The 24,618-nt window shown below is 33.1% G+C and overlaps 1 protein-coding gene across 1 annotated transcript; it reads right to left on the reverse strand.

Annotated features, from left to right (window-relative positions):
- Nucleotides 1-3,162: 3,162 nt before the first annotated feature.
- Nucleotides 3,163-24,614, reverse strand: LOC131851771 (egl nine homolog 1). The gene is made up of 7 exons (XM_059202318.1): nucleotides 23,701-24,614; nucleotides 21,154-21,273; nucleotides 14,735-14,815; nucleotides 8,081-8,220; nucleotides 6,142-6,258; nucleotides 5,474-5,535; nucleotides 3,163-3,383 (listed from the first exon to the last, which is right to left on the reverse strand). Exons 1-7 carry the CDS (start codon nucleotides 24,586-24,588, stop codon nucleotides 3,352-3,354), a joined length of 1,440 nt encoding a protein of 479 aa, XP_059058301.1. The 5' UTR covers nucleotides 24,589-24,614; the 3' UTR covers nucleotides 3,163-3,351.
- Between the last annotated feature and the right edge of the window lie 4 nt (nucleotides 24,615-24,618).

A 24,618-nucleotide genomic window follows, 5' to 3' on the forward strand; every position in this document is an offset into this window, starting at 1 on the left:
TCAATTAACCGGATCGCATCACACGAATGAATGAATCACAAAAAATAACTTTTAACATACTTAAAATTAAAAAGTTTACGCGATAAATTCATATCTAAATAATCATTTATCTAAAATTTGTATAAAATTCAATACTATATTTTTTACACAATTTATACACACCATAAATATATTCTTACAATTAATTTGTAAACATTCAAATCGTCAAGTTTTGTATTTACACACAAATACAAGACTTCAATTGCAGAAGATTGCTTTTGTAGGGTTAATAGTTGTTGTATCATTTCAAAATACAGATAATGAAAAGAATATAACAGTAATAACGAAAATAAACAGCTTTTGTTTAAATCTGATATCCTTAGATTATATGTATACATAAAAAATCAAATTCAATCGTATTATAGAAATTGTCCAGTTTTCAAAATACTGTTTTGAGTTGATACAGTCCACCATTAACCCATTATTACACTTATTATAAATTATGTCTAATAAATGACATTAATCTTAACATAAACAGTGACTGTAATTCGTTATATACATTGGTGGATTGGATACAATTTAATAAATATAAAAAAACCTCATTTACAAGCAGCAAGGTCTTATTCAGTCTTGAGCCATTCACACGAAATGTCCGCTGGTGTTAATATTGCTTAAGTAGGCAACGTTGATAAATATAAATTAATACATATCAGAGATAGGTTAAAATCAAGAAAGAGATAAAACATTAAAAAAACGGTCAGCGCTTTTCATTTAAGAATATTAAGATGGAAGAATAATAGTTATGATTTCGTTGTTTGTTTTAAAATTCATTTTGTTGACGAAACTCTTCGGTCTGAACTAAACGAAACTATTCACGCATGAATAAAAAAACGTAATAGTTTCCACAACAGTAAAAAGTTAGTATGTAAAAACAATGTGAATATATCGTAACACTCTTATTCATAAAAACATCAAACATCTAACTTAATTATAGTTATTGAACTTTTTTCGTCTTTTTTTTTCGACCCATTTTCGAAATTAGCCAGAAATTGACAAAAAAAAAGTGAAAACGTGTCTTCAACTGCGTTTAAATTTTTATGAATAGGGAGTTAGACAAGAAACAATAATTAGGAATGAAAAAATGTAACATTATTAAAAAATATATTAACATTTTATGTATATGAACTAATGAGCTGTTACGAATATAAGAAAAAAACAAAGCAGATTTCTGTAAAAAAGAATGTCATATACGTACATTATTTATAAACTCAAATCATCCAAGTTACCATTTTATCAAAGAACATAAACATGTTTAAGTAAATATTCATAAGCTGTAACAACTTTAATCATTAACAAATAGTATAGTATATATAAAATATTAGTATTTACAGAAGTTATAAATAGCGTTTAACATCAGCGGACCGTCAAGGAACTTAAAGTTAAGTGAATTATTATATTATATTATAATAATACTCGTAGGGCTCGAAAATAAATGTAACATTTACAATATTTTTTATGTATAACGCCTTATAGATATATGACTATGACTGCTTACCACCACGCGGCACGCGGGTAGCATACTTGAAAACTTAATAATATTAAAAATCTATTTATACAAAGTACATAAATTATCTACCATTTATATTAATTACATCGTATTGGGCAACTTTGTATGTATAAATAGTGAAATGATTACTATTGTATGTATAAATAAAGTATAAAATTGAATAAATATAGTGCAGTCAACATATATGTATCTAAGTTAAATTACACATGTCTTTTAAAAAATCAAAAGACATGTAATTGAATCGCCAAAACCACTGCAACCTATTTAAATGACGAAAATAACCACTTTAACATTACATTTAATACATAGTCCATCAATACAATACATAATACATATTATATTGACGGACTATGTATTAAATATACATATTATTAATTAAGCCGTAATATTCAAGAGATGATCTATTAATTTTTAAGAAAATAATGTTTACAATGTTCAAAGTTACACAATACGAATATCATATTTATCGTCGTAAGATATTTACAAGCAATGTAGATTGGTTCGTAAACAGAATAAAAAATATGCAAATAAAACTATACTACATTTTGTATCTGTAATGTACATTTCAATTGGCACAGAGCAACATCGAGAACATAAAAATGTGATGGCTTTTTGGGTTACACTCATTGGCCTCCATGTAGGATTTTCCACAGTAAAAAAGACTGAAATTATTGTTATATAGAACTTTTTTCTTCTGGTTTTATTTTATTTATATATATTCATTGTATACCTCACAATAAGTTTTATACTTCTTAATTTCTTTCTTTTTGAATGTCAACTGTCAAACTCGGCTAAATATGTTATAGTCATTGTATTCAACTGCACAAGTAGTGAAAAAAATATAACAGAGCATAGTTATAAATATACAAAAAAAATCTTAGATGAAGACTATTTACAAGAAATATGGAAGTGTAAATATATTATCGTTTACTTGCATACATAGACTAAAAGTAATAGACAGACAGCTGACGAACTTGTACATTAAAATTTCAACGTTGGGAAACCAATGATGTTTTTAAAGCAGAATAAGCATTCTAAGTTGGCAAAATGGTCAAATTGTATCGTTAAGGATATTTGGTTATTGAAAAACATTTTTATGTTGAGAATTTAAAATTAATTTAACTTAAATATAAAGTCATTTTCTAGTGACGCAATTATAGCATACCTCCTTATTCTTAAAAACGTCAAACATTTTACAAACCTGTTATAACTATTAAATTGTGTTGACCTTATCACTCCAACCAGTTTCGTCATGTGAGTGTGAGTCATCATCAACATCAACATCAACTCAAGTGAGTGAAAGTGACAAAGCAAGGAGCGGGACATTGGCAACTAAATACGGACCAAGAGTAACCTGATTATGGTGACGCAGTTGGAGTCGAGTCACAACGCGAGTTACACAAGGCGTTTGTGGCTCGGGTATCAACATGCTGCCCACCTTCATGAAGAAAGACTACTGTCCGAAGGTTGCGGTTATATACAACCCGTATATCGGGGCAACCGTGGGTGATTGCCGTTGTGGCCGTGTCCACATAGACAATTTATATTTGATTATTATTTCATATTACAGTCAATCTATAAGGTATTTGTAATATGTGCCATGTAGCCTGAATTAAATAAATAAAAAAAATGTTAACTATTAAAATATGTTTGTACAACGTTTTAGTTTTTATAGATAAGAGGTTATTCTCTATAGAGGCGCAGTTTAATTTATGTACATAATTTAAGAGTAAGTAGGACCTTAACAAGTGAAAGATCACAGCGAAACACTAGACCTACGTGAGGCGTACTCCGAACATCCGACATCACTTGCTCGAGGACGGGTTGGCGCATTTTTCTGCAAAAAAAAGGTCGGTATTGAATGACAAACAAGATAGGACTTCAGTTTGTTATCAACATTGAGCAAATAAACACTATATTTCAAGAGTTGGGACACGTTCTTTTTAATCATTGCTCAGATTCGTGCCATTATTTCTGTCTTCTCTCCTTTAAGTTTTCTAGAATATTACTTAAACGATAAGACCGACTTGGTACCTTATTACTTTATTTTGTCTTTTTTGTAATTTATGCAATAAAGAGTTAGTAAATAAAAAAATCTTATCCTTATGAGAAAAAAATCTTCAAAATGAATCTATGCAACCAATCGCTTTTAAATATGTGATGCTAAAAAGTTTATGTGTATCCACTTTATACCAGTTAATTATTTTGTTCAAAGTGACTGCGGGAGTACTAATTTGAAAAATATTTAATAAAGTTTAATAGTCTTTGCAAACCGTCATTCAATTAGCTTTCGTTATGAAAATATAATATAGTGAAGACAATAATCACAACAATTAATTTATTTTGATTTTTAGTCCAGGTTTCTGGACCAAAAACGTGGGATTCCGAAGAAAATCCCACCAAATGCTGTTAAAAGTATAGGGCGTGTCTCTCACAAAAGGATACACTTCCAAACATTTTTGTTTAAATAGATAATAATGTTTGGGCAAAACAATGGATAAGCTATTAAAAACTATTCCTTGCGATGCAACGACGCATAAACAAGGCAAAGATAGCGATAACCAATATAATTAGTACAGCGTCCACAACAAACATAGCGTAACGCATTGTAGATATGACTAAGTGTAATTGCGTAGTATCCTAGCCATAATGTAGCCGGGGTTTACCGCAATTAAATACATAATTGAAAGGAGGAAAATGTGGGGACAAGGCTAGCGAATGTACAATCTGCGACACATTTAGCACGTGGTCTCCCTTCGGACGATACGCTATATCGCAAATAGTAGTGAGTAGTGATAACTTTGGTCACTGATAAAGGTGAATAACAATAATATGTCAAATACGTTGTTTGAGTTTCGTAGTTATTTAGAATTTCATTTATACCATCGCTGGTATAATAATAATAATAATAAACTCTTTTTTGTGCACATAAAATACAATAAGAAAAACTGTAAGTAGAAAATTAATAACAAAAGGCGGCCTTATCGCTATAACAAATTCTTACAGACAACCCAGAAGAGAGGACCAATGTACACAGAAAAAGTAGATGGCACACACAAGACCCTTTAATTATATTATTAAACAAAGAAATAGACATATATAACATAGGCATAAATACATATACATACACATATATGAACTATATATATTAGAAGGTTTCTAAGAAAGAAAAAGAACATGAGCTGTAGAGATAATGAGACTAGTCGATATTTACTTATACTTCTGTGTAATTTTTGAAGTAACAAAAACATTGCTGGGCACAGCACCCCCATTTCTGGCATGACCTTGCATATGTTTTACGGTTAAAAATATTTAATTTATTCAATATAAATTATGTATCTATATTTATTATTTTATCTATGATTATATTTGTACCGTCAACATTTGTTATCTGCACTACCTATTGACTGGTAGAAATTACAAGATGGTGTTAAGTCCGCTAAATTTAGTATTACTTTTTGTAATGTGTGCATTAAAGTTACAGTTATATATTAAATAAATATTAATTCTATTTCCTTTGGTCACTACATCACGAGTGGACGATTTCGCTAAATCTTCTTTTGTCGTGTTTATTATTGTTAGAAGGTAATAAAGAAAACAATAAGAACGTTTTGCGGAACATACAAAACTTAATGTGGTTGTTAAATTTTCTTTAATGTTTGCCTACTATGTACAATGTGCAGAGTTAATATTCATAGTCAAGACAGGCTCAGTTAGTAACAATAATAACCTACCTTAACCTTAATACTTACCTACCTATAACTATACCTACCTAGGTATAGATATAGGTAGGTAAGTATTAATAAATATGAGATGATTGGCAACAAACTATTCTGCAGTTTGCCGAGTTAGTCAGTATAATAAATGTATATGTCATTAATAAATAAATAATATAAAACAATAAATATTTTATTATTAATTACTCACTAAAACGTCGTTGCGCCTCCTCCCTTTCTTGAGCATCGAAATACCATAGAGTGATCGCGTATCTGAAAATAATAAATGAAATAATAAGTAATCAGATCGTCACGGATTATCATACCTATATAATAATAATCCAAAAGCAATAATCCAGGCATTTGAAACAAAACCTTATTATCAGTGAACATGACTCATTATTATACTGTCACACATCGCCTATGACATCACATCACATCCCTATTTCCACATATTCCGTAGGAGAAATATTAAATATCCCAGTATGTGTGGAATATAAATAGCTTTATGTTCTTATCAATGTTTAATTTTTAGAAAATTATTTGTCAATTCTATTTATATTCATTTTTTTTATTTGAAACTATTTTAATGCTATTGCCGACACCTGACCTTTACTGCTTCACTGAACGGTAGGGGGTTAGTACACATAGCACTCCAAACATTCGGACTTATAGTGTGGCTGAAATGTAACTCTTGCGTGACGGATACGACTTTAATCTAAGGGCAACGTTAGGGGTTCGAACCTACACTCAGGTCGTCGTAATTTCAATCTTCGTTTGATATTTATATTCCATTTCTAACTGATCGAATGTCTATATGAGCCGAGAGAGGCATATCATCTCAATTAGTACATATAATATGTCTAAAGCTATAATTACCTTGTATGATACGCTGGCTGAACTTCGTGAGGGTTCCGTCTGTCGGACCAGAAGAACAACATTCTGTCGAAGATAGGCGCTATGTCCGCCACTTGATTAGTGCCTTCAGGGAACACCCTGGAATGGAACCAAAATTAATTTTAGATATAGTGATAAATGTAGACGTACAGGCTACGACATGGAGGCATGCAACAACAAACGCTAGCAAATCATGGTTTATATTCACAGATTTCAATTAAAAAAGTAAAGTTACAATTAAATTATTTAAAAGAGCACCACGCAAGTTTTTTGTTCGTTCTTCTTGTGAAACAGCTTTCCAAATGAGCGGCAAATTAAAAAATTAAGTAAAGACTATTTATTTGAATAAAGAATTATTTATTCTCCTTTATTATATTCATGTAATCGCTAAGCTTAGTTAAGTTACATATTTTTTGGACTACTAATATAAATTGTCAGAAACTAATCGTACATTTATTTATTGTATCTTGAAATTATGCTTAACCATGCAATTGTAGGGGTCCGTGGACTGAAAAATGTTAAGCAACGGTGATCTAACACATTATAATTGCGGGTTGTAAAATAAATCTTAATTCGCTTGTAACTCAGTATTTTTAGACGCCCTAGTTTTCTATTTGTTTATATCGGTGGTCCATTAGTCTTTATCGTGATTTGAGCTTTAATTTTCAGCAGATACTAAAAGGGTCACATTTTCATGTCACTGAATAAAGGACTGTATTATTATACAACGCTTAGTACAAAATTCAACACAGATGATATCAGAAAAGGATTTTTCGTTTGGTACGTAGCAGGGTTGGCAACCTAGGAATACTTAACAAATTGGGCTTTTTTATATCGTATATTATTTTATACTGAGCAACTTTCGTATATTAATATCTCGTACAAACGTATACGAGGATAAAATTAAATATGCTGTGTACCAAAGGCCAAAAATCTCTCATTTGTCCTCATACGGTTGCCATCCCTGGTATGTGCTAATGGTAACTGGTTTAACAGCATCTAATAGTAGTGTCTTGTAACTATTTGCATTTAAAGTGGTCACAACGTCTTCACAACTTCGCACTTTTTACCCTATTTCCCGAAACTAAGCACTTCATAATTCATTTACTAAAATATATACGTATGTACCTAGCTGGTCATTCTCTATCTAGTGAAGAAACGCAAGTTCGTGCATTTATAAAGTTATTTTATTTAAAACTCATTATTGCATCTTTAATATAAAGCAGAATATACATAGTATATGTGTAGGTACAAAAGTACTTATCGCTTAAGCGATCTCTTCCTGACGACATTTGGTTAGAGCAGAAAAGACAGAAGATGGTGGATGGTGATGGTAGACGGTGGTGGATGCGTGGAATCAATACTACATTGAAAATACGTCTCAATACGACGAGTTACAGACTGTATTTTTTTTTATAATGTATGTTATTGGAATGGTGCGACTGCGCTAATGGCATACGCTGGCGGGGCACCAGTGGAGGATGAGTGTCATCTCAGGTCAGTTAGCCCATCGTAGCAAATCCACTAGAAATTTAGTATGATGGTTTCCAGTGGGAACTGCGTGGAGGTTAATCTGACATAGTTCATTGCTAGCAATGGGGTTATTAATCCACATTAGGAACAATACCTTTTCCCCAACAGACTTTAGTATACCAGAATACTACTCATTTGCTATGTAGTAAAAGAGGTAGTTATCAAAATGAGAAGCAGAGAAGTGAAGGGAGTGGAGTTTAAGATCAGATTAGCAGCTATGCTCTGGTGGTGCTCTAATCTTTCTTAATGCTACATTCAGTGCTACTGTATGAACTTTCCATTTGTATTTTCATAGGTCGCTGAGTTGCTAGATAAAAATTATTGGTTTCAAATTTCAATCATAAGATATGGACGCGTAAAGTTCAAATTCGTAATGCAGTAATATTACCTGAGTAATCCTCCACACCGCTTCACGTCCCAGTTGAGGTTGAGGTAGTATATAGCCGTGATGCATCGTCCGTCCTTATTAGGATTATCCACGTGCTTCACATAGTGACTACCAGAGCCTGGGTAGCACGCTACCATAGCCTGCAAATAAGTGGATTAAATATTTTTACGGTATACTAATTGGATTTATTTCTTGCTCTACACGTACATATTTGTACATTTGACGGTCTCGATGGTGTAGCGGTTTAACACGTCGCCTTACTTCCGATGTTCACGGATTCGATTCCTTGCGTAAACCGACGGGGCATGTTTTTTAATATTTACGAATCAGGTTATTTTCTGACAAATTTACTAGGTTCTAATATATTTAAACTTAATAAATAGTAATCTAAATACTTCTAATCCCTCTGCTAAGTGCTAAGAAAGTAATTTGACCGCCTCGTTGATCTAGCTGTTTAGCACACCGCCTTACATCCGATGGTCGCAGGTTCGATTACTCGCACAATACAACCATTTTGTATTTATGAATATGATTGTTTGTATCGGTCTGGGTGTTTTCTATGTATAATATGTATGTATTTAACTTGTGTCTAGATGGCGCTGTGTGAATTGTCCTGAAATTATTATTATTAATTTCGAAAATAGTCATAGGAACGGGAATAATGGGTATCACGCGAGTAAACTAATATGAAACAGCTAGTCAGAACATAGGACCACCCATGTTTCTGGTAATGGGCCACGTATGGTGCGGTTAATGTAACACACCGTTATCCGGTAGCTGGCAGTTAGCATTCATTTTGCGAACGTAAACTACACTTTCGAAGGTTACTACATGTCATTATCAGCTATTACTATACAGGTTAACGACCTATTCATAATATACATATGTAAAAATAGTTTCAAAAGATCATTCTTCTAACCAGTTCATATGTACTCGTAAATAATTCCATCTATACATATATTCAATGGGCCCCTTACACACACATCTGTACACAGTGACGAGGTGACGATGCTCCGCAGTGGTAGATCTGATATGCATTTTACTTTATTATTATATCGTAGATATAGGTTTTATATTTGTTTTTCTGTTGTTCTTTTTTTATATAATAAGTTATATGTTGCTGTCAGCATTGTTATTGTTTTGTAGTGATGTGTGATGTGTATGTATGAATGTGAATGTATTTTTTTTATTGACTATTTTGGGCTACCTGTCAGGTGCTAAGAACTGTAGCACTACGACCTGCTTTGATCTATTGTGATTGCTCTAAGATCATGTACAGACAGATAAGTTTAAACGTAACTTATCGCTGTATATATATATAAGAGAAATTATTGTTAAGTTAATTTAATAGGACCCAAAACTTTAAGAATTTGACATTTTTGCGCACATTATAAAACAGAACCGAACAACTACGTTTGTGGTTGTTGATTTTCATTTTTTATTCCGTAAAAACATTACTGCAGTTTATAGTGTCTACATATCCGCACATAGCCCCCAATGCCATCTAAATAATAGTTGTCTTTTAAAAAGTAATCAAGCAAGGGTCTCTAATGTAAATTATTACAGTGTGCAATAATTTTCTAATTTATAAAATTCTCATGTCACGGTGATTATAACAAAACTCCAAAACTGCTTGACCGACTCTATTATTTTATTGGTGTGTATATTCAGTAGGTAGTATTTTCATACCCCTATGTGATTAAGGTTGTCCAAGAATACTTTCTTTCTTTTTTTGGTCGTTTATGTTACGGCACTAAAAATACATAGGTACAGCTATAAATGTCTAAGGTGTTAAGTCTGCCATATACACCTTTATTTGTGCCTTTAAGCTTTAATTGATAAATATGAATAAATAAAGAGTGAGAACCCTTTTACCATCAATCCCTATAATTTTAATTGCTATACTTAAAAATAATTTATATCGCAAAACAATGTTTGCATGCCTGCTAGTAAATATATACATCATATGCTTTTAACAATAAACATAAATTCACACACTTCAGTTGAACATTAAGTTTCTTCCTTAGACAGAGCAATAAATTACTTTGATATCATATAATAAAGTAAATATATGTTTATATAGGTAATTGTTAAACAAACCGACATACGTGACCGGATAATATGTGTACACAATTGTTGAGTAAGTATTAGATGAATCAACTTTAAGAGCGTAGATATTATATGAAATGTTATTATTTACTTACTTATCTGTACCTATAGATAGAGGCTTTACTTTTACAGATAGTAAAGATATTTAAATAATACATGTAAGTAACTGATTAATTATTTATCGATTTTGCAAATCGCGAGTCCTCCATTACTGTCGGAATTTCGATTTTTTTTAAAAAGTTGTTTATTGTACAAGGCATGGAACCTCTTTTCTATTTAAATTTAGAATTTTTATGCTTTTTTCTATTCCTAGATACTTTGTATTTGTCAATCCGTGACATTAAACAAAGCAACAGAAGTCTATGACACGAAACCTTTTCTATTTGATTTTGGAATGCTTATGCTTTTTTTCTATTATTCGATACTTTGTAGTCAAGTCAACCCATGGACTTTGAACATGGCTACAAAAGGATTGGCTCTGAATATTGTTTAAGTCGGTAAAGCATTAGGTCACTGAAAGTCACGGGATAAAGTTTACTTTTATTTTAATAATTTTCTAATTATAAATCAGACGACCTTAACGTAACTACCTTATAGTAAATTCTGTTCAAATTGGTGTTAACAGTTAATAGTATAGAAAATAAATTACCATTTGACATAGATGAGAAAACATCATTACGGTGATTTATTTATATCTACAACATAAACAGTGAATTACACATTATTGGTCCATCGAGCCGGATAAAAACTAGCGATTTATGTTATAAAAGGTGCCAATTTCTGATTTTCATGGCAAATAACCAGAAAAGTGATTAGAAATAGCAATTGTTGCCTTTATTCATACTGTTGCTGAACTGTATTCGACGCTGGCAAGGAACTAGTGGAGGATGATAAGATGAAGCTAAGTCGTAGAGTTAGACTAACATTTTAAGTTTGATGTTGGCAGGTTAGGAAATTACCGAAATAACACTACTGTACTGCCTCTCAACATTCTCACTGAAAATGCTCTTGAAACATGCTGCTCACGATTCTCAGTGTGCTGGTGGATAAGGGTGCCTATAAACAGTTACTTATGATAGTCTTATGGTAAGCCGTAGACTAAGAACAAATGATTTAATATGTATTTAATTGATTTTTTATCAAATGTGTATTTTACTTAATATTTAATAGATTAGTGTTCTGTCATATATATTTCTAATCACGCTGATAAATAAATTACGTTTTATAGAAGTACGCATTAAATAATAATTTGCTAACTTATCATGATAGTTCGCCATTTGTGCGACTTATTTCTTGGTATTGTGTGACTAATATATCTAAACTGATTGAATACACTATTATTTTTTTATTTAATTAAAAGTTTGTCCGTGGCCTGATTCCTTACAATAAGTATTTTATTACTATTGAAGTGAAACTTCTATATAATACACCCTGTATTAGGATTTTTCGGTCACGAAAAAGCGTTACAGTCGCGTGGAGGGCTGGTGGTGGTGGTGGAGAGAACATCGGCAGGCGCAAGACGTGCGCAGAGCGGGGAGTCTGGTGCTAAGTAGATCTGTATCCCTACAGCTTGCATAGATATATTGCCTACCTTACAAATAGAAATCATTTAATACAATACGTTCGTATGTAAAGAAAATTGTAGCATCAGGGGTTCTATTTTGACCTTTTGCTTCTAATCTCTATTAGTCTCTACTTATTCATTTGATTTAGTTTGTATTGTGTTAAGATCCAATAAACAGATTACTTTCACATTTATAACATTCGTTTTGATATCAAAATTACCTAATTGTTTTGTTATGTCAGATTTTATTTATACAAAAAAAAGTCACGCGAAATGTCAGCTCTTAAACTTTAGCAAAAAAAAGTATCTTAAGAAAATAAATATATTACGTGAAAAAAATATTAAAAACCTATTACCTTGAGAAGGGATACATTGTCTTGTCAGTTAAAATATTGCATTGGGTGATTTAATTAATTATTTTATTTAATACTAATTAAAAGATAAAACTTCTAATTAAAGGAAATATTTCAGCATATGTAATGTCATATCTGACAATTCGCTTTTAAAACAGATTAAAATCTACAAATTTGCTAATATATACGAATAATTCCACGGTTGCAATTGCGAACCAAGAACTTGTATCTGCAACTCTCAAGTGGTACATAGAAACTAATGAATCCATCGATATTAATTTGTTACAATTAAGAATAGTCAGTAATGTGAGTTTAAATTTTATTAAGACCTTTATCTGGAGTATAGCTTTGTATGCGAGACGCGGACTTAAGTCAAAAAGAAAGGGATAAACTGGAAGCTTTTGAAATATGGTGTCGGAAAAGAATAGCTGGAAAGATAAAGTAAGAAGTGAAGAAGTGTTACAGTACACAGGGTGAAAGAAAAAAGGCAGATATTCAATACTATAGAAAATAGACGAGGTAAAATGTTAGGACACTTGATACGGCAGTTTACGGCACGATGAATTTATGAAAGATATTATTGAGGGAAAGATAGAAGAAAAGAAGAACAAGGCACAGCTACATCAAGTACAATAAATTAAAAACATAATTAGAATTATGACGTATAAACGTTAAAGAGAATGAAGGAAGATCGTGGAAAGTGGCAAGAGATCAACCCACAAAAGCACCGCTCTTAAATTACGAATGAGAAATATCAGTCAGAAACATCGAATCGGTGTGGAAGAATAAAAATCTATTAATATATATATATATATAATTATAAATTAAACACAACAGATGAAAACCAATTTTTGTTAAACGCAAGACTTGTTTTTTTACTAAAATTTAAAAGAAAATTAATCGAACATTGTAATATTTTAATGCTGGCCAGACATAAGATAAATGTCATTATGACGTGTTGCAACAATGTTATAGTTGTACGCTACCAGTTGGATTACTTATCTATTGCCAGTGAATGAAAATCGCTAATAACATCTGCGATACGATCCAAAATACCACAGGAGGCCGCGCATGCGCGGTTACGTTTTGCGTACGTGACCTGAAGCATGATGGCGGCGTGGGGGGCGGACGGGGAGTGGGGGGGAGGGGCGCTATAAACATTAGTAGAATCGTAGACGAATCCCACGCCGCCAGCCGCCAGCCCTCTGTTTACAAACGTTTGCTCGATTTACGGAACCAGTGTAGTTAGACTCTACGATACTAGGCGCCACGGCACTACATAGAGTTCACGGTTTACTAGTGATCAATGTTGATGCCAAACGAACATTAATGTCAACAAATTCGCACACTAATTAGAATGCAAGCTGTAAATTGATTCTTCATTATTTCTGTTATAAGTTTTACCTAACTACTGCATCAATAGTGAAAGGCCGTGTGATGGGATTTAGTGAATATGATAAAATCATACTCGTTTGCAGACTGATTGTTAGTAAAGAGTTATTCGGTAGATATTATATTCAGTCGGTTACAGGCTCGATTTCGTTTACAAATATGATGACTACCCAACACAGGGTGTGTTGGGTAGTCATCATAGCCAACAACTTCCTAAATACTTGTACATACAATTAGTTACACATAATGTCTACCTGTGTTTCTAATTCGGACTTTCGATGGCTTAAAGATAGGAACATGACTGGACGGTTTTTTGCAGTGAATATCGTGTCCTGTGTTCCTGCGTGAACATATAGAGACAAGTTTTAGCACTCTCTTTCTTGTTAGGACTTTCCTATTATTATTAATTTTAAATTTGGTAACATTTTACTGAGACGTCTGACTTTCATTACTATTTTTAATTATCTAGGTACTGGACTTGTCTCTTGTGATAACATTGATTTTATATGGCCAGTGTATAATAAAAAGAAGAATTTAAATATTTGTTTGCTGCTGAAAAGTAATTTTTCTACACTAAATGGAGCCAGCGATTGAGTCTACTTAGAATGTATATAATTGAGAAATGATAATAAAATAATAAGGGATTAATAAAAATATACTATTTTTATTTATCCCTATTTTTATTAAATTATAAATTAATGATAATTATATATTATAAAATACAATACTTTTATTATTCCTTATAAAATTTTAATCCTCTATACGTTGTCAGTTTACTCTAGCGACGAAATGTAACCTTTATTAAGTTTCCATCTATATTTATATTAAACTTCATCAAAATTAGTTCAATGATTTAAATTAAAAACTGTAATGGACAGATAAGGCAAGAGTTATTCTCGCATATTATGTAATATAGTAATATTTCAGGTACACACAGCGCCATCTAGTCGCAAGTTAAGCTTGTATTATGGGTATAAGTAACTGATAGATGTACTAAGATATTTTTTTGTAAATGCATACATAATATAAACAGAAAATTAAATATAATAACTAATGTGTCCCATACATGAATACATTTTTTTTGTAAATACATAATTATAAAATATAAAATCCGACCAGACTGATAGAAAGGAATTGCGATGCGAGGAATCGAACTCGCAACCAACGAAAGTAAAGCGGTATACTAAACAGCTAGACCATATTGACGGCCGTTAATAATATTAGTATGCTAGCTACCTTTGTCCTGCCGTTGATCATGAAGTCGCCCATCTTCCCATTGCCGGGCATTTTGTTCGCTCTCATCACGATGTTATCCACCTGGAATATTTTAATTGCATTTTAATCATGCACCACAAACAGTTTAATGATTGTAATCATTAGCCTCACGGAAGAGTACGCTTTCTAATAAGTATAAAGTATTTTAATGCGCAATTAATTCGACGCTCCGCATAGATGACATAATATTTATATTTACATTTCAATAGAATAGAGTTTATTACAACACCACAGCATTGTAATTAAAGAAACAAACAATATACGTATGAAGAAGACGTAATAAATGCATGTAAAAGGATAAACGCAAAATATATTGTTTGCTAGCATTGAATCTTACTTTTTTAAATTAATATATTGTAATTTCTAAAACAAAAGTAGTCTTAGTTACTCCTGCACCACGAACTTTACTATATCATTCCTGAGGAGTAAGGTATCATGTTTTTATACCCTGCGATTTTACTGCCATATCTCACCCTTCAGAAAAGAACACACCTTATAAAACATAAAAGCTGAAAAAGCGAGACAGGTTCCTATGCAGACGACTTTGTACAAAGTCTATGATAGCGTCTCGAACAGCCTAAAACATACTAGCCCATAAAAATAATAATGGCGCTCTTCAAACTTGTTACTACGACTCGACTCGGTGTCATCGAAAGATGGACGGTATTTGCATAGGATGAAGACGATTTGCATTTCCATTACTAGCAATCACCTCTCCTACAACCGGCATGATAACTTACGACGCAAAATACATACACAAAGGGAGTGTCTAGTTGACACACAAAACAAGGACAACATGTTGGAAAAGAGGCGGGCGTTTGCCTAATTTTCTTATGTAATTGTAATCGCAAACAAGCTGACGACGCACCTAACATATCGCATATCGCTACTACTCCAATGATGTTGGTCGCAACTGGCCTTTACAGCTTCACCGGACGATAGAGGGCGAGTGCAGATGGCAGTCCAAACCTGCGGATGGACTTATGGAGCGACTGTAGGCCAACCTCCGCCTGACGGATACGACTTTAGTCTAAGGGCATCGCTAGAGGTTTCGGCTCAGGCCATCATAATTTCGATTCCGTTTGAATTGGACGGGATCGATCGACATTAACAGTAACACAGACATTGTACAAGACAAAAATACAATAAGATTTTACAATTTATCTGTTTTATGAATAAAAATATTATGGCGTTTTTATTTATCTCCACAATTTAACTATGATTTATATTACATCACGTGATAATGCGACACCCGTGATACCACAAATGTATTGCCATTCCGGAGAACTAAGATGTGAAACCTCATATTCTGTTATTAATAATTTCATTCTGCCTTATCTCTTATAAAGAAATCTCAGCTTGGCCACTGAGGTGAGTATGAACCGACGACTTTTTGGAAAGTCTACCTTGGTGTGGGGAAACAATACCATGACAATAGCAGTTAGTACTTCAATTAAAATAAAATAGAAGAAATAATAGTAGGCTCTATAACTAGTGTGTAAGCAAATCGTGACATAATATCTGTATGTATTTGACAGTCATGTTTTGGTATCAAAACCGCAGTGAAAGATAAACACTGAGCTAACTAAACAATAAAGCTCTAGTGTAGAGTTTGAATACGTGACATGTTGACAGTCTGTTCACCACTGAGCTATCGCAACTTCGCATTACGTGACTCCAGTGCAGTCCGCCCTATGACGAAGTGTTGTGGTGACTTATTTCATCGCCCTTAATGTAGGTCGAGGTTGCTTTCTGGTTGTAAACATTGAAAAGCAATTTATATTTTTTGTAACAAATTATCTGTTAATCGCGATATTATCTACGCAAAGTAATTTGAAGCTACGAATACAGTGTTGTTGCCATTAATTAGTTTACTTTTTTGTATTCACACATTTTTTTGTAGGAGGTCAGAGTGGAAATTTAACAGAGCTATAGGTGGATAACTTTCGTTAATAGCAAAATATTGACAAACTCTTAAGTACATTTACCATAGATATAAAAATATTGAAATGAAAGAGATTTTGTATGGGAATGATTTAATTTTTTTTGTAATGAATAACCTAAGTATTCGGCCCTGCGAAATTGTATCAAATTAATTTGTAATTCATTTTACATAGAAATGGGCATTACGTCCAATTCTTCCAAATTTTTTTTTAGTTCTTCCTAATTCTTACGTGCACTTTGTCTCATAGAGTGCCACAACCTAAAGACATTACCAATACTCACTAATAGGTAATGACTAATTAGAAATCTTATGAGACTACAATAATACAGTCTAAAAATATTGGACAAGCAATTATTTATTTATTTTATTTATTAAAACTTTAATGCACAAATACATAAATAAAGGTACACATGGCGGACTTAACACCTCGAGGCATTTTCTCCCAGTCAACCATTGGGCAAACAGAGATTCATGTTGGCGGTGCATTAACAAATTGAAATTCTAATCTAAAAAAAATAAAATAATAAGAAGATCACTTTAATATGATTAAATATAAATACATATGCGAATATACTTATAAACTATAATACATAATATGAATAAATAATTATACATATATAAATATAACTACATACACGTACGTACCTACACACATACATACAAATACACATACAATTATAAATTTATACAAATCAACAGGGAAATTCAGATACATAGAGGTGGTTGGGTGGAGGAATAATACTACAAGGATAACAGGAGCCTACACTAGTTCTGGGAAAGGTGTTTGCGTAATTTGGATTTGAATGTGAATTTTGAAGAGCTGGACCTAATGTCAAGGGGTAACTCGTTCCATTGTTTAATGGCCTGTAAAGTGAAAGATTTAGAAATGAAGCTCGTACGATGAGCAGGAACGTGGAGAAGTAAATTCCTAGACGGACGAAGGTTACGATAAGAGATGTCCCCATGAAAATGAAATTTGGTATTAAGATACTCGGGAGAGTTAGGATCGTATAGTAATGAATAAAGAGTACACAAGAGACGAACAATTCTTCGTTGGCGGATTGGAAGCCAATTAAGCTGAGAGCGGTAAAAAGAGATGTGGTCGTATTTACGGAGACCGAAAATAAAACGTATGCAATTATTGAGAAGACGATCCAATTTGTTTAAAAGGTCCTCATTCATGTCCGAGCAGCACACATCTGCACAATCAATAATGGGTAGTACCAGGGACTGAATAAGTAAGATCTTAGTACTGGTAGGAAGGAAATTTTTAAACCGGTATAAATTGCGCAAGGTGTACGTAACTTTACGACTGACCTCATTGACGTGATTATTCCAGCTAAGGGTGGTATCAATCGTGAGGCCAAGGTCTTTGACATGCGTGCAGTAAGGAATAGACATTTTATTAAAAATTATCGGAGGAACAGACGTCAGGTTCGTTTTGCCGAGTTGTCTCGAGCTTCCCAAAATGATTGCTTGGCATTTGCTAGGATTGACAGTCACCCCGAACCTAACCGCCCAGTCCTCAATGTAGGCAAGAGCATCGTTTAACCGACTTACAGCTTCAGATATTCTTTCTACTTCAGTTTGATAGTAAACTTGAGATCATTAGTGAGGAAGTTAATAAAAATAGAAAATAATAACGGAGACAATATACCGCCTTGAGGGACACCAGCGACCAATTCGCACCAGTCAGATAGAGCTTGGTCATAGCGAACAGCCTGCCGGACTTAGCGGTAAGGGAGAAGAGAAATGTCTATTAAGATCATCTAGTGAAAAGAGTGGGACAGTATCGCTGGTTTGTTTGCACAAACCGAGCGACTTGAGGAACTTCCAAGAATTAGCCGGCGAAGCATTAAGCAAATTCGAATGAATATATTGGCGTTTGGCTGCTCTTACCATGTAATTACACCGATTACGAGCCGTTTTGAATGACGACCAGTTCTCGTCAGTGCGATTCCTCTTAAACTTACAAAACGCCTGATTGCGTCTCTTCATCGCCATGCGAACGCCTCTCGTGATCCAAGGGGCGGGCGGTTTTCTTAGTTTTATACCATGCGATGGAGCATGTTTGATGTAAAGCTGGTGGATGCAAGTGTTGAAGTTGGAGAGCTTCGCACTGACAGTAGGAGCTTCAGTAACACAGTCCCAATTAACCGATTGAATATCTTTTCCTAGTGCCTCCATATCAATCCTAGCTAAATTGCGTATTTCTTTAATTACGGGTTTACGTTTAACTTTATTCACGTTATAAGTAACATATATTATGTCATGGCGAGATATACCTGGTGCCGGAACTTGACCATGATTGAGAACGGAATCGGGAGAGGAAATATAAATGTGGTCAATCCAACTATCAGGATAGTCTATGTTGGTATGAGTGGGCCCAGTCGGTAACAAAGTTAACCCTACTGAGTTAACAATATGACCTAGTTTACGGGAATTTGCTGTATCACGGATGAGGTCAGTATTAAAATCACCCATGATTATATGGTGAGTGTGCTCGGACATAATGGATTCAAGAATTGTTTCCAATTCCTGAAAGTAATCTAGAGATGGGGGACAATAAATAACACCTAGAACGATTTTGGTCCCCTTGACATAAGTACAAATAAATAAAAATTCAGCGTTAGCGGAGATGGGGGAAGAAGCCAGTACTTCGTATTTAAAAGAAGTCCGCAAGTAAATTGCAACACCACCGCCTCGTTTCTCCAAGCGGTCATTACGAATCATAACGAACCCTGGGAGACTGTAAAAAGTTTTACGTTATAAGTAAAAAGCACCAAAGAGTACGTTATTTTTTTCTTAGTATAAATTTAAATCAAATATATAGCAATTATGCAGGTGTAGAGAAGGACGACGATTTCAAAGCACTTATACATAAGTCTTTTTGAAGTATATTTGACTTTAAATTTGTATTAATTATTTGGGTAAACGATGAAGTGGTTTTAGGTCCTAAATAAACTGTAGTGTAGATTAGTGCACTTGTGTTATTGAACCCGTTCAAGTGTATTTGTTAGGCAGATACTATATGCCTTATTAATAATAACGAAAATAAACTACACGTTTATATGAATTTAGTTTGAAAGTTTAAAATTTATATGCAAACTAGCGGCCCGCCTGGTTTCTTTGTGACTTTTGTATATTTAGACCTTCAACTAGTGAAAGCATTTCTATAACTCGGTGGCGTCTTTCCTCAAAACAATTCCGATGTCTCTCTCTATTTCTAATATTAGAAATATAAAGAGAGCGTAATATTACGCGATTTTCACTTTGTATCTTGGTGAGAGTGGAACGTTTCCATGAGCATCCTACCTGGCTTACCATATTTCTTTTTTTTAAACAACTTTAATTATCTGCATTGATGTCCAATGTAAAAGTAAATATGGCTGACATAACACCTTGCGGCAGTAAACCATAGTTTGTGCAGAAAATACTACTATACCCTTTGCAACTAATCATGTTCTATAAGAGGCTGATGTCAATTAGACAGCAAAGTGCAAAATCATCTAGGTATATTTGATAAAAGAAAACAATTGCCGTCGCCACTAGGTCGGAGAATTGTTATCCAGTGTATCAACAATAAACGCCGCTGAGATAGTGTATCGCAAAAATGTTTGATGCCTAAACACAACGTTTATACCTAACAGTTATATTTTTTGGGTAGGGTGACGTTTGGGATTTGTAGTTCTATCGATATGATATCACGGCCGATATTGATACGTCATGATATACGAAAATTTTTATAGTACTCTACGCGCTTAGTCAGTCACAGAAAAATAAAAGATTAGCATGTACTTAGGTGTTACAGTAAACATTACAGCGTGATATTTTTAGAAATATAGATATATATACAAAACATATATATAGAAACATGAAATTGGAGCTATTGAGATGAACTGCCACGCTAAGCGCATTCCGTTTAATCTCGGAGTTTTGGATGAATAATTTTTTTACTTGCAGTAATTCTAGCTTACTGCAAAATCTGTGTGTATTCTACATGCACTCACAGTCTTGTAATTTTTTTTTATAACCCTCTATAATTAACACGGCGTCATCTAGCCACACGGTAAGCAGAGCTAGTGTTATGGGTACTAGACAAATGATATAAGTACATAGATGTTTTTTTTTGTAAATACATAAATAATAATATACTCAGGAAATACCCAGACTGATACAAACATTCGTCACATTTTCCCCGTTTCTGCAACATATTTCATTGCAGCTCGGTTCCAATTAGTTGTAGCGTGATGTTATATAGTCTATAACATTCCTCTATAAAAGGGCTATGGAATACTACAAGAATGTTTAAAATCGGTTCAGTAGATCCAGAGATTACATACATACAGACAAGGCCCACCATGGGAGGCACAATTCTTAATTTCAGTTATATTCATTATAGATTAGGATTAAAACATAAAATATTTTTAATTACCTGTGTGATTAATTGCTTTATGTATTGACATTGTGGTTCCTTGCCATCAATCCACGTGGTTTGGTCGCTGCGTACGGTTTGTGCTTCAGTGCTACCCGAATTGGATACTACCTGACCTGCCTGTGAAAAAATAAATCATATTACATTTTCAACCAATTGGAGGAGATTCTTAAGTTCTATATTTTAGGGGTGGAGATTAGGGATTATTAATAATAGGCCCCCTCGTAAGCAATATACCACTATTATGTCAAACTTCACATGATCCCCTGAAAAAACATTCCTCCATTCTCATCCATTAGTGTGCAGCTGGGAGGAACATTCCATCGTCATTCAATATAAGATAAATGACGGGCTTACTAATTAGTAAGTATAAATAAATAACATTCATCATCCCTCAACGAAACTAAACCTTATAGGTACTAGACAACTGATATATATATATACCTACTGATATATACATTTACACACAACTAACAAATACATTTTTTGTAAATATAGGCATAATAGGTATACATTGACAATTAGAAAATAACTCAGTACAGTAAAAAATATTGTTTTTGTGTTTATTTACTTAGACTTCATGTTATCAAGTTTGTTTTGTTACTTTATGTATTATGTAGTGTGAGTACCTACAATAAGAAAATATAATGCTAGAATAAAATAAAAATAATGAGAATTAAAAATACGCATTATATTTAATTTTTTATGGAGCCATAAAAACATTGTATGTTTTTGAATCAATCATTCCATTTCCTTGCTCATTGGTGATTTTATTTAAAGACTAAATGAAAAAAAAACTTGCAAGTTTTTGAACCATTCATTAGCGGATTAATATTTAACTGTTTTTCTAATTGCCTATCAATATCTTATTACCTACTAAGAAAACAGTAAGTAATAATTTATAATTCATTAATTCATAATCAATTATAAAAAGAGACTAATTTGTCAGTAGAATATAAAAACATAATTTATAAAAGTTGCTTTTACAGTAGTAAAATGTTTAAAAAAGGAATAATCCAATTCCGGGATTTGAATATCAAATTTCCAGAATTGAATTACATATAGTAATAAATACAGTTTAATTGAGAACTACTTTATGCTAATAATGGATTATCTTTCTGGATTATTCTGTTAATGGTTACAGAATATAACCCATCTTCACACTTTAATATTAATGGTTGAGGGTATAATGTATATTGTACAAGATAAGAAGGATATAATGTACAAGATTGTAAACAATGGAAACTAGTGATTTCCTATTTTTTTTTTTATAGATTAATGGTACACTAAGGGATATAAGATAAACATAAAGTCAGAGCGACAAAAGGACAAGCAGGCAAAACGCGAGTAGGTAGACAGAGAAAAAGATAGTCCCATGATCACAGAAGTAGCAGGAGCAAATTGGAGGAGATGTTTAGCCATATGGCACCATATGAGAACCAAATTAATTAATAAATAACGCTGGACATTAAACACAGCACCATTTAGTCCCACAGTAAGCAAAGCTTGTGCTATAGTTACTAGACAACTGATATAACTTACTTTTTTTTTGTAAATACATACATAATAAACATAGAAAATGCCAACTGATACAAACAATCACGTCTATACAAATGTTGGTGCAAACATTTGCTAGTCTTTTAATGAAACTTGAAATATATATTTAAAATTGTAATTATATGGTAAATAAAGCTTAAATAAATAAATAAAGTCAGGTTGGTTAGCCTATCATGGCAAATTCAACAGCAATTAACCACTATAAGTTCTAGGGGGAGTAACACAGAGGTCATTGTGGTAACTTTTGATCATGTACAAGCACAAACTGTGAGGTGGAAGCACTCTTCTATTATCATCCATATCCATCCATAAAAATAATACCTATAAAATATTCATTTGTCTGTGCTTGTAAGTATTATTATTTTATGTTTAGTTGCAAAAATAAATATTAGACAGCTTCGGTGGTCTAGTGGTTTAACACACCACTTTACTTCCAATGGTTCCAGGTTCAATTCAATGCATGGCACAAACATTTATATTCATGAGTATGATTGTTTATATTAATCTAGGTGTCTTCAATGTATAATATTATAGTTTTCGAAAACAAATGTTTTAATTTTTGTTAATTTGCGTTAGAGTGTTACACAAAAGAGGTTGGACTGGTTGTAATAAAAAAAATCATTTCATAGATGTATAGAACAACTATTATGTAGTAATGGTTTTATGATGGTTACATATAATACATATTCATATATACAACAAGCCTAGATACACATAGTATGAATTATGAATAAATTTAAATGTTAAGACAAATACCTTTTTAAGTTGGTTGAAAAGTGCTACATCTTTTCTATAATAAAATGTTTAAATTTGAATAATAATTTAATACCAATTTAACCATCACCATATTGGTCATGAAAGTTTGTTTTGTTTTTAATTACAATATACAACAACCTAATAATAATAATAATATGATATACATATATAGCAATATTAAGTATACTATTCAATTGTCATAACTGGTAGTTAATTAATTATAAACAAACTTACTGTGAATATTCCTGATCTGTGCATATTCATGACTTCATTTAATACCAACAAGCCTCGATCTTTACCGAGGAAATTGTCCAAAACACATACACCATATTGAGTCATATCCCTAATAAGTCTTTGACACACTACAAACCACTGATCACTAGGGTCCATGTCATAGCTGTTGGGCATGCAACTAAATGGAGCACTGCCTTTCAAAGACGCCTCCGGGTACTCCCTCATTTTAGCACCCTGCTCTGTGCCGTATGACGGCGCTACAGGCATTTTGACATCAGTTCTATTTACAGCTCTCAATACATTTGATGAACTAGAAGCTGAAAAGTCCACAGTACTCAGCTGCTGAGCGGACTCGCTCAAAATTTCCTGTTCAGACGACCCCTCATATGTTATGGCCCTTCCTTTGGTTAAATCCTTATCTGTATACACTACACTAGAAATAACACTATTATCATTGTGTCCTGGTGTCTCAGCCGCGACACTTTCACTTACAACGTTCTCAGTAGAAATTTGCGAATTATGTTTACCAACACACGCTGCGCCACATTCCTTACTCACGTCGTTCGCAATTTTTTTCTTTGTCTTTTTCAAACGTCTAATTTCACTCGGGCTGACCTCTTTTGCAACCCCTTTCAGCGAATTGCTTTCGATACCGTCGGAAGAGAAGTCCACTTCGCCGTTTCTCAATTTTTCTTCGTTTTTTATCGAGCGTTCATTGCTTTTAGGTCCTTTTTTGGGTAACTTGGGGCCACATTCACTTTTATGCCTTTTCCAATCCTGCCGTTGGTGCTCTGTGTTACAATAATATATATTGAGGCAACGACCACATCTTCTGTGCGTTTGCTGATTGCAAACGGCGCAACAAGCTTGTACGCCCTCCTGATTCATTCTGAAAATAAATATTCTCAAGGGCCGGCC

The sequence above is a fragment of the Achroia grisella genome, unplaced genomic scaffold (assembly GCF_030625045.1).
Source record: "Achroia grisella isolate CSIRO2021 unplaced genomic scaffold, CSIRO_AGI_Agris_v1 utg807, whole genome shotgun sequence".
Taxonomy (NCBI): domain Eukaryota; kingdom Metazoa; phylum Arthropoda; class Insecta; order Lepidoptera; family Pyralidae; genus Achroia; species Achroia grisella.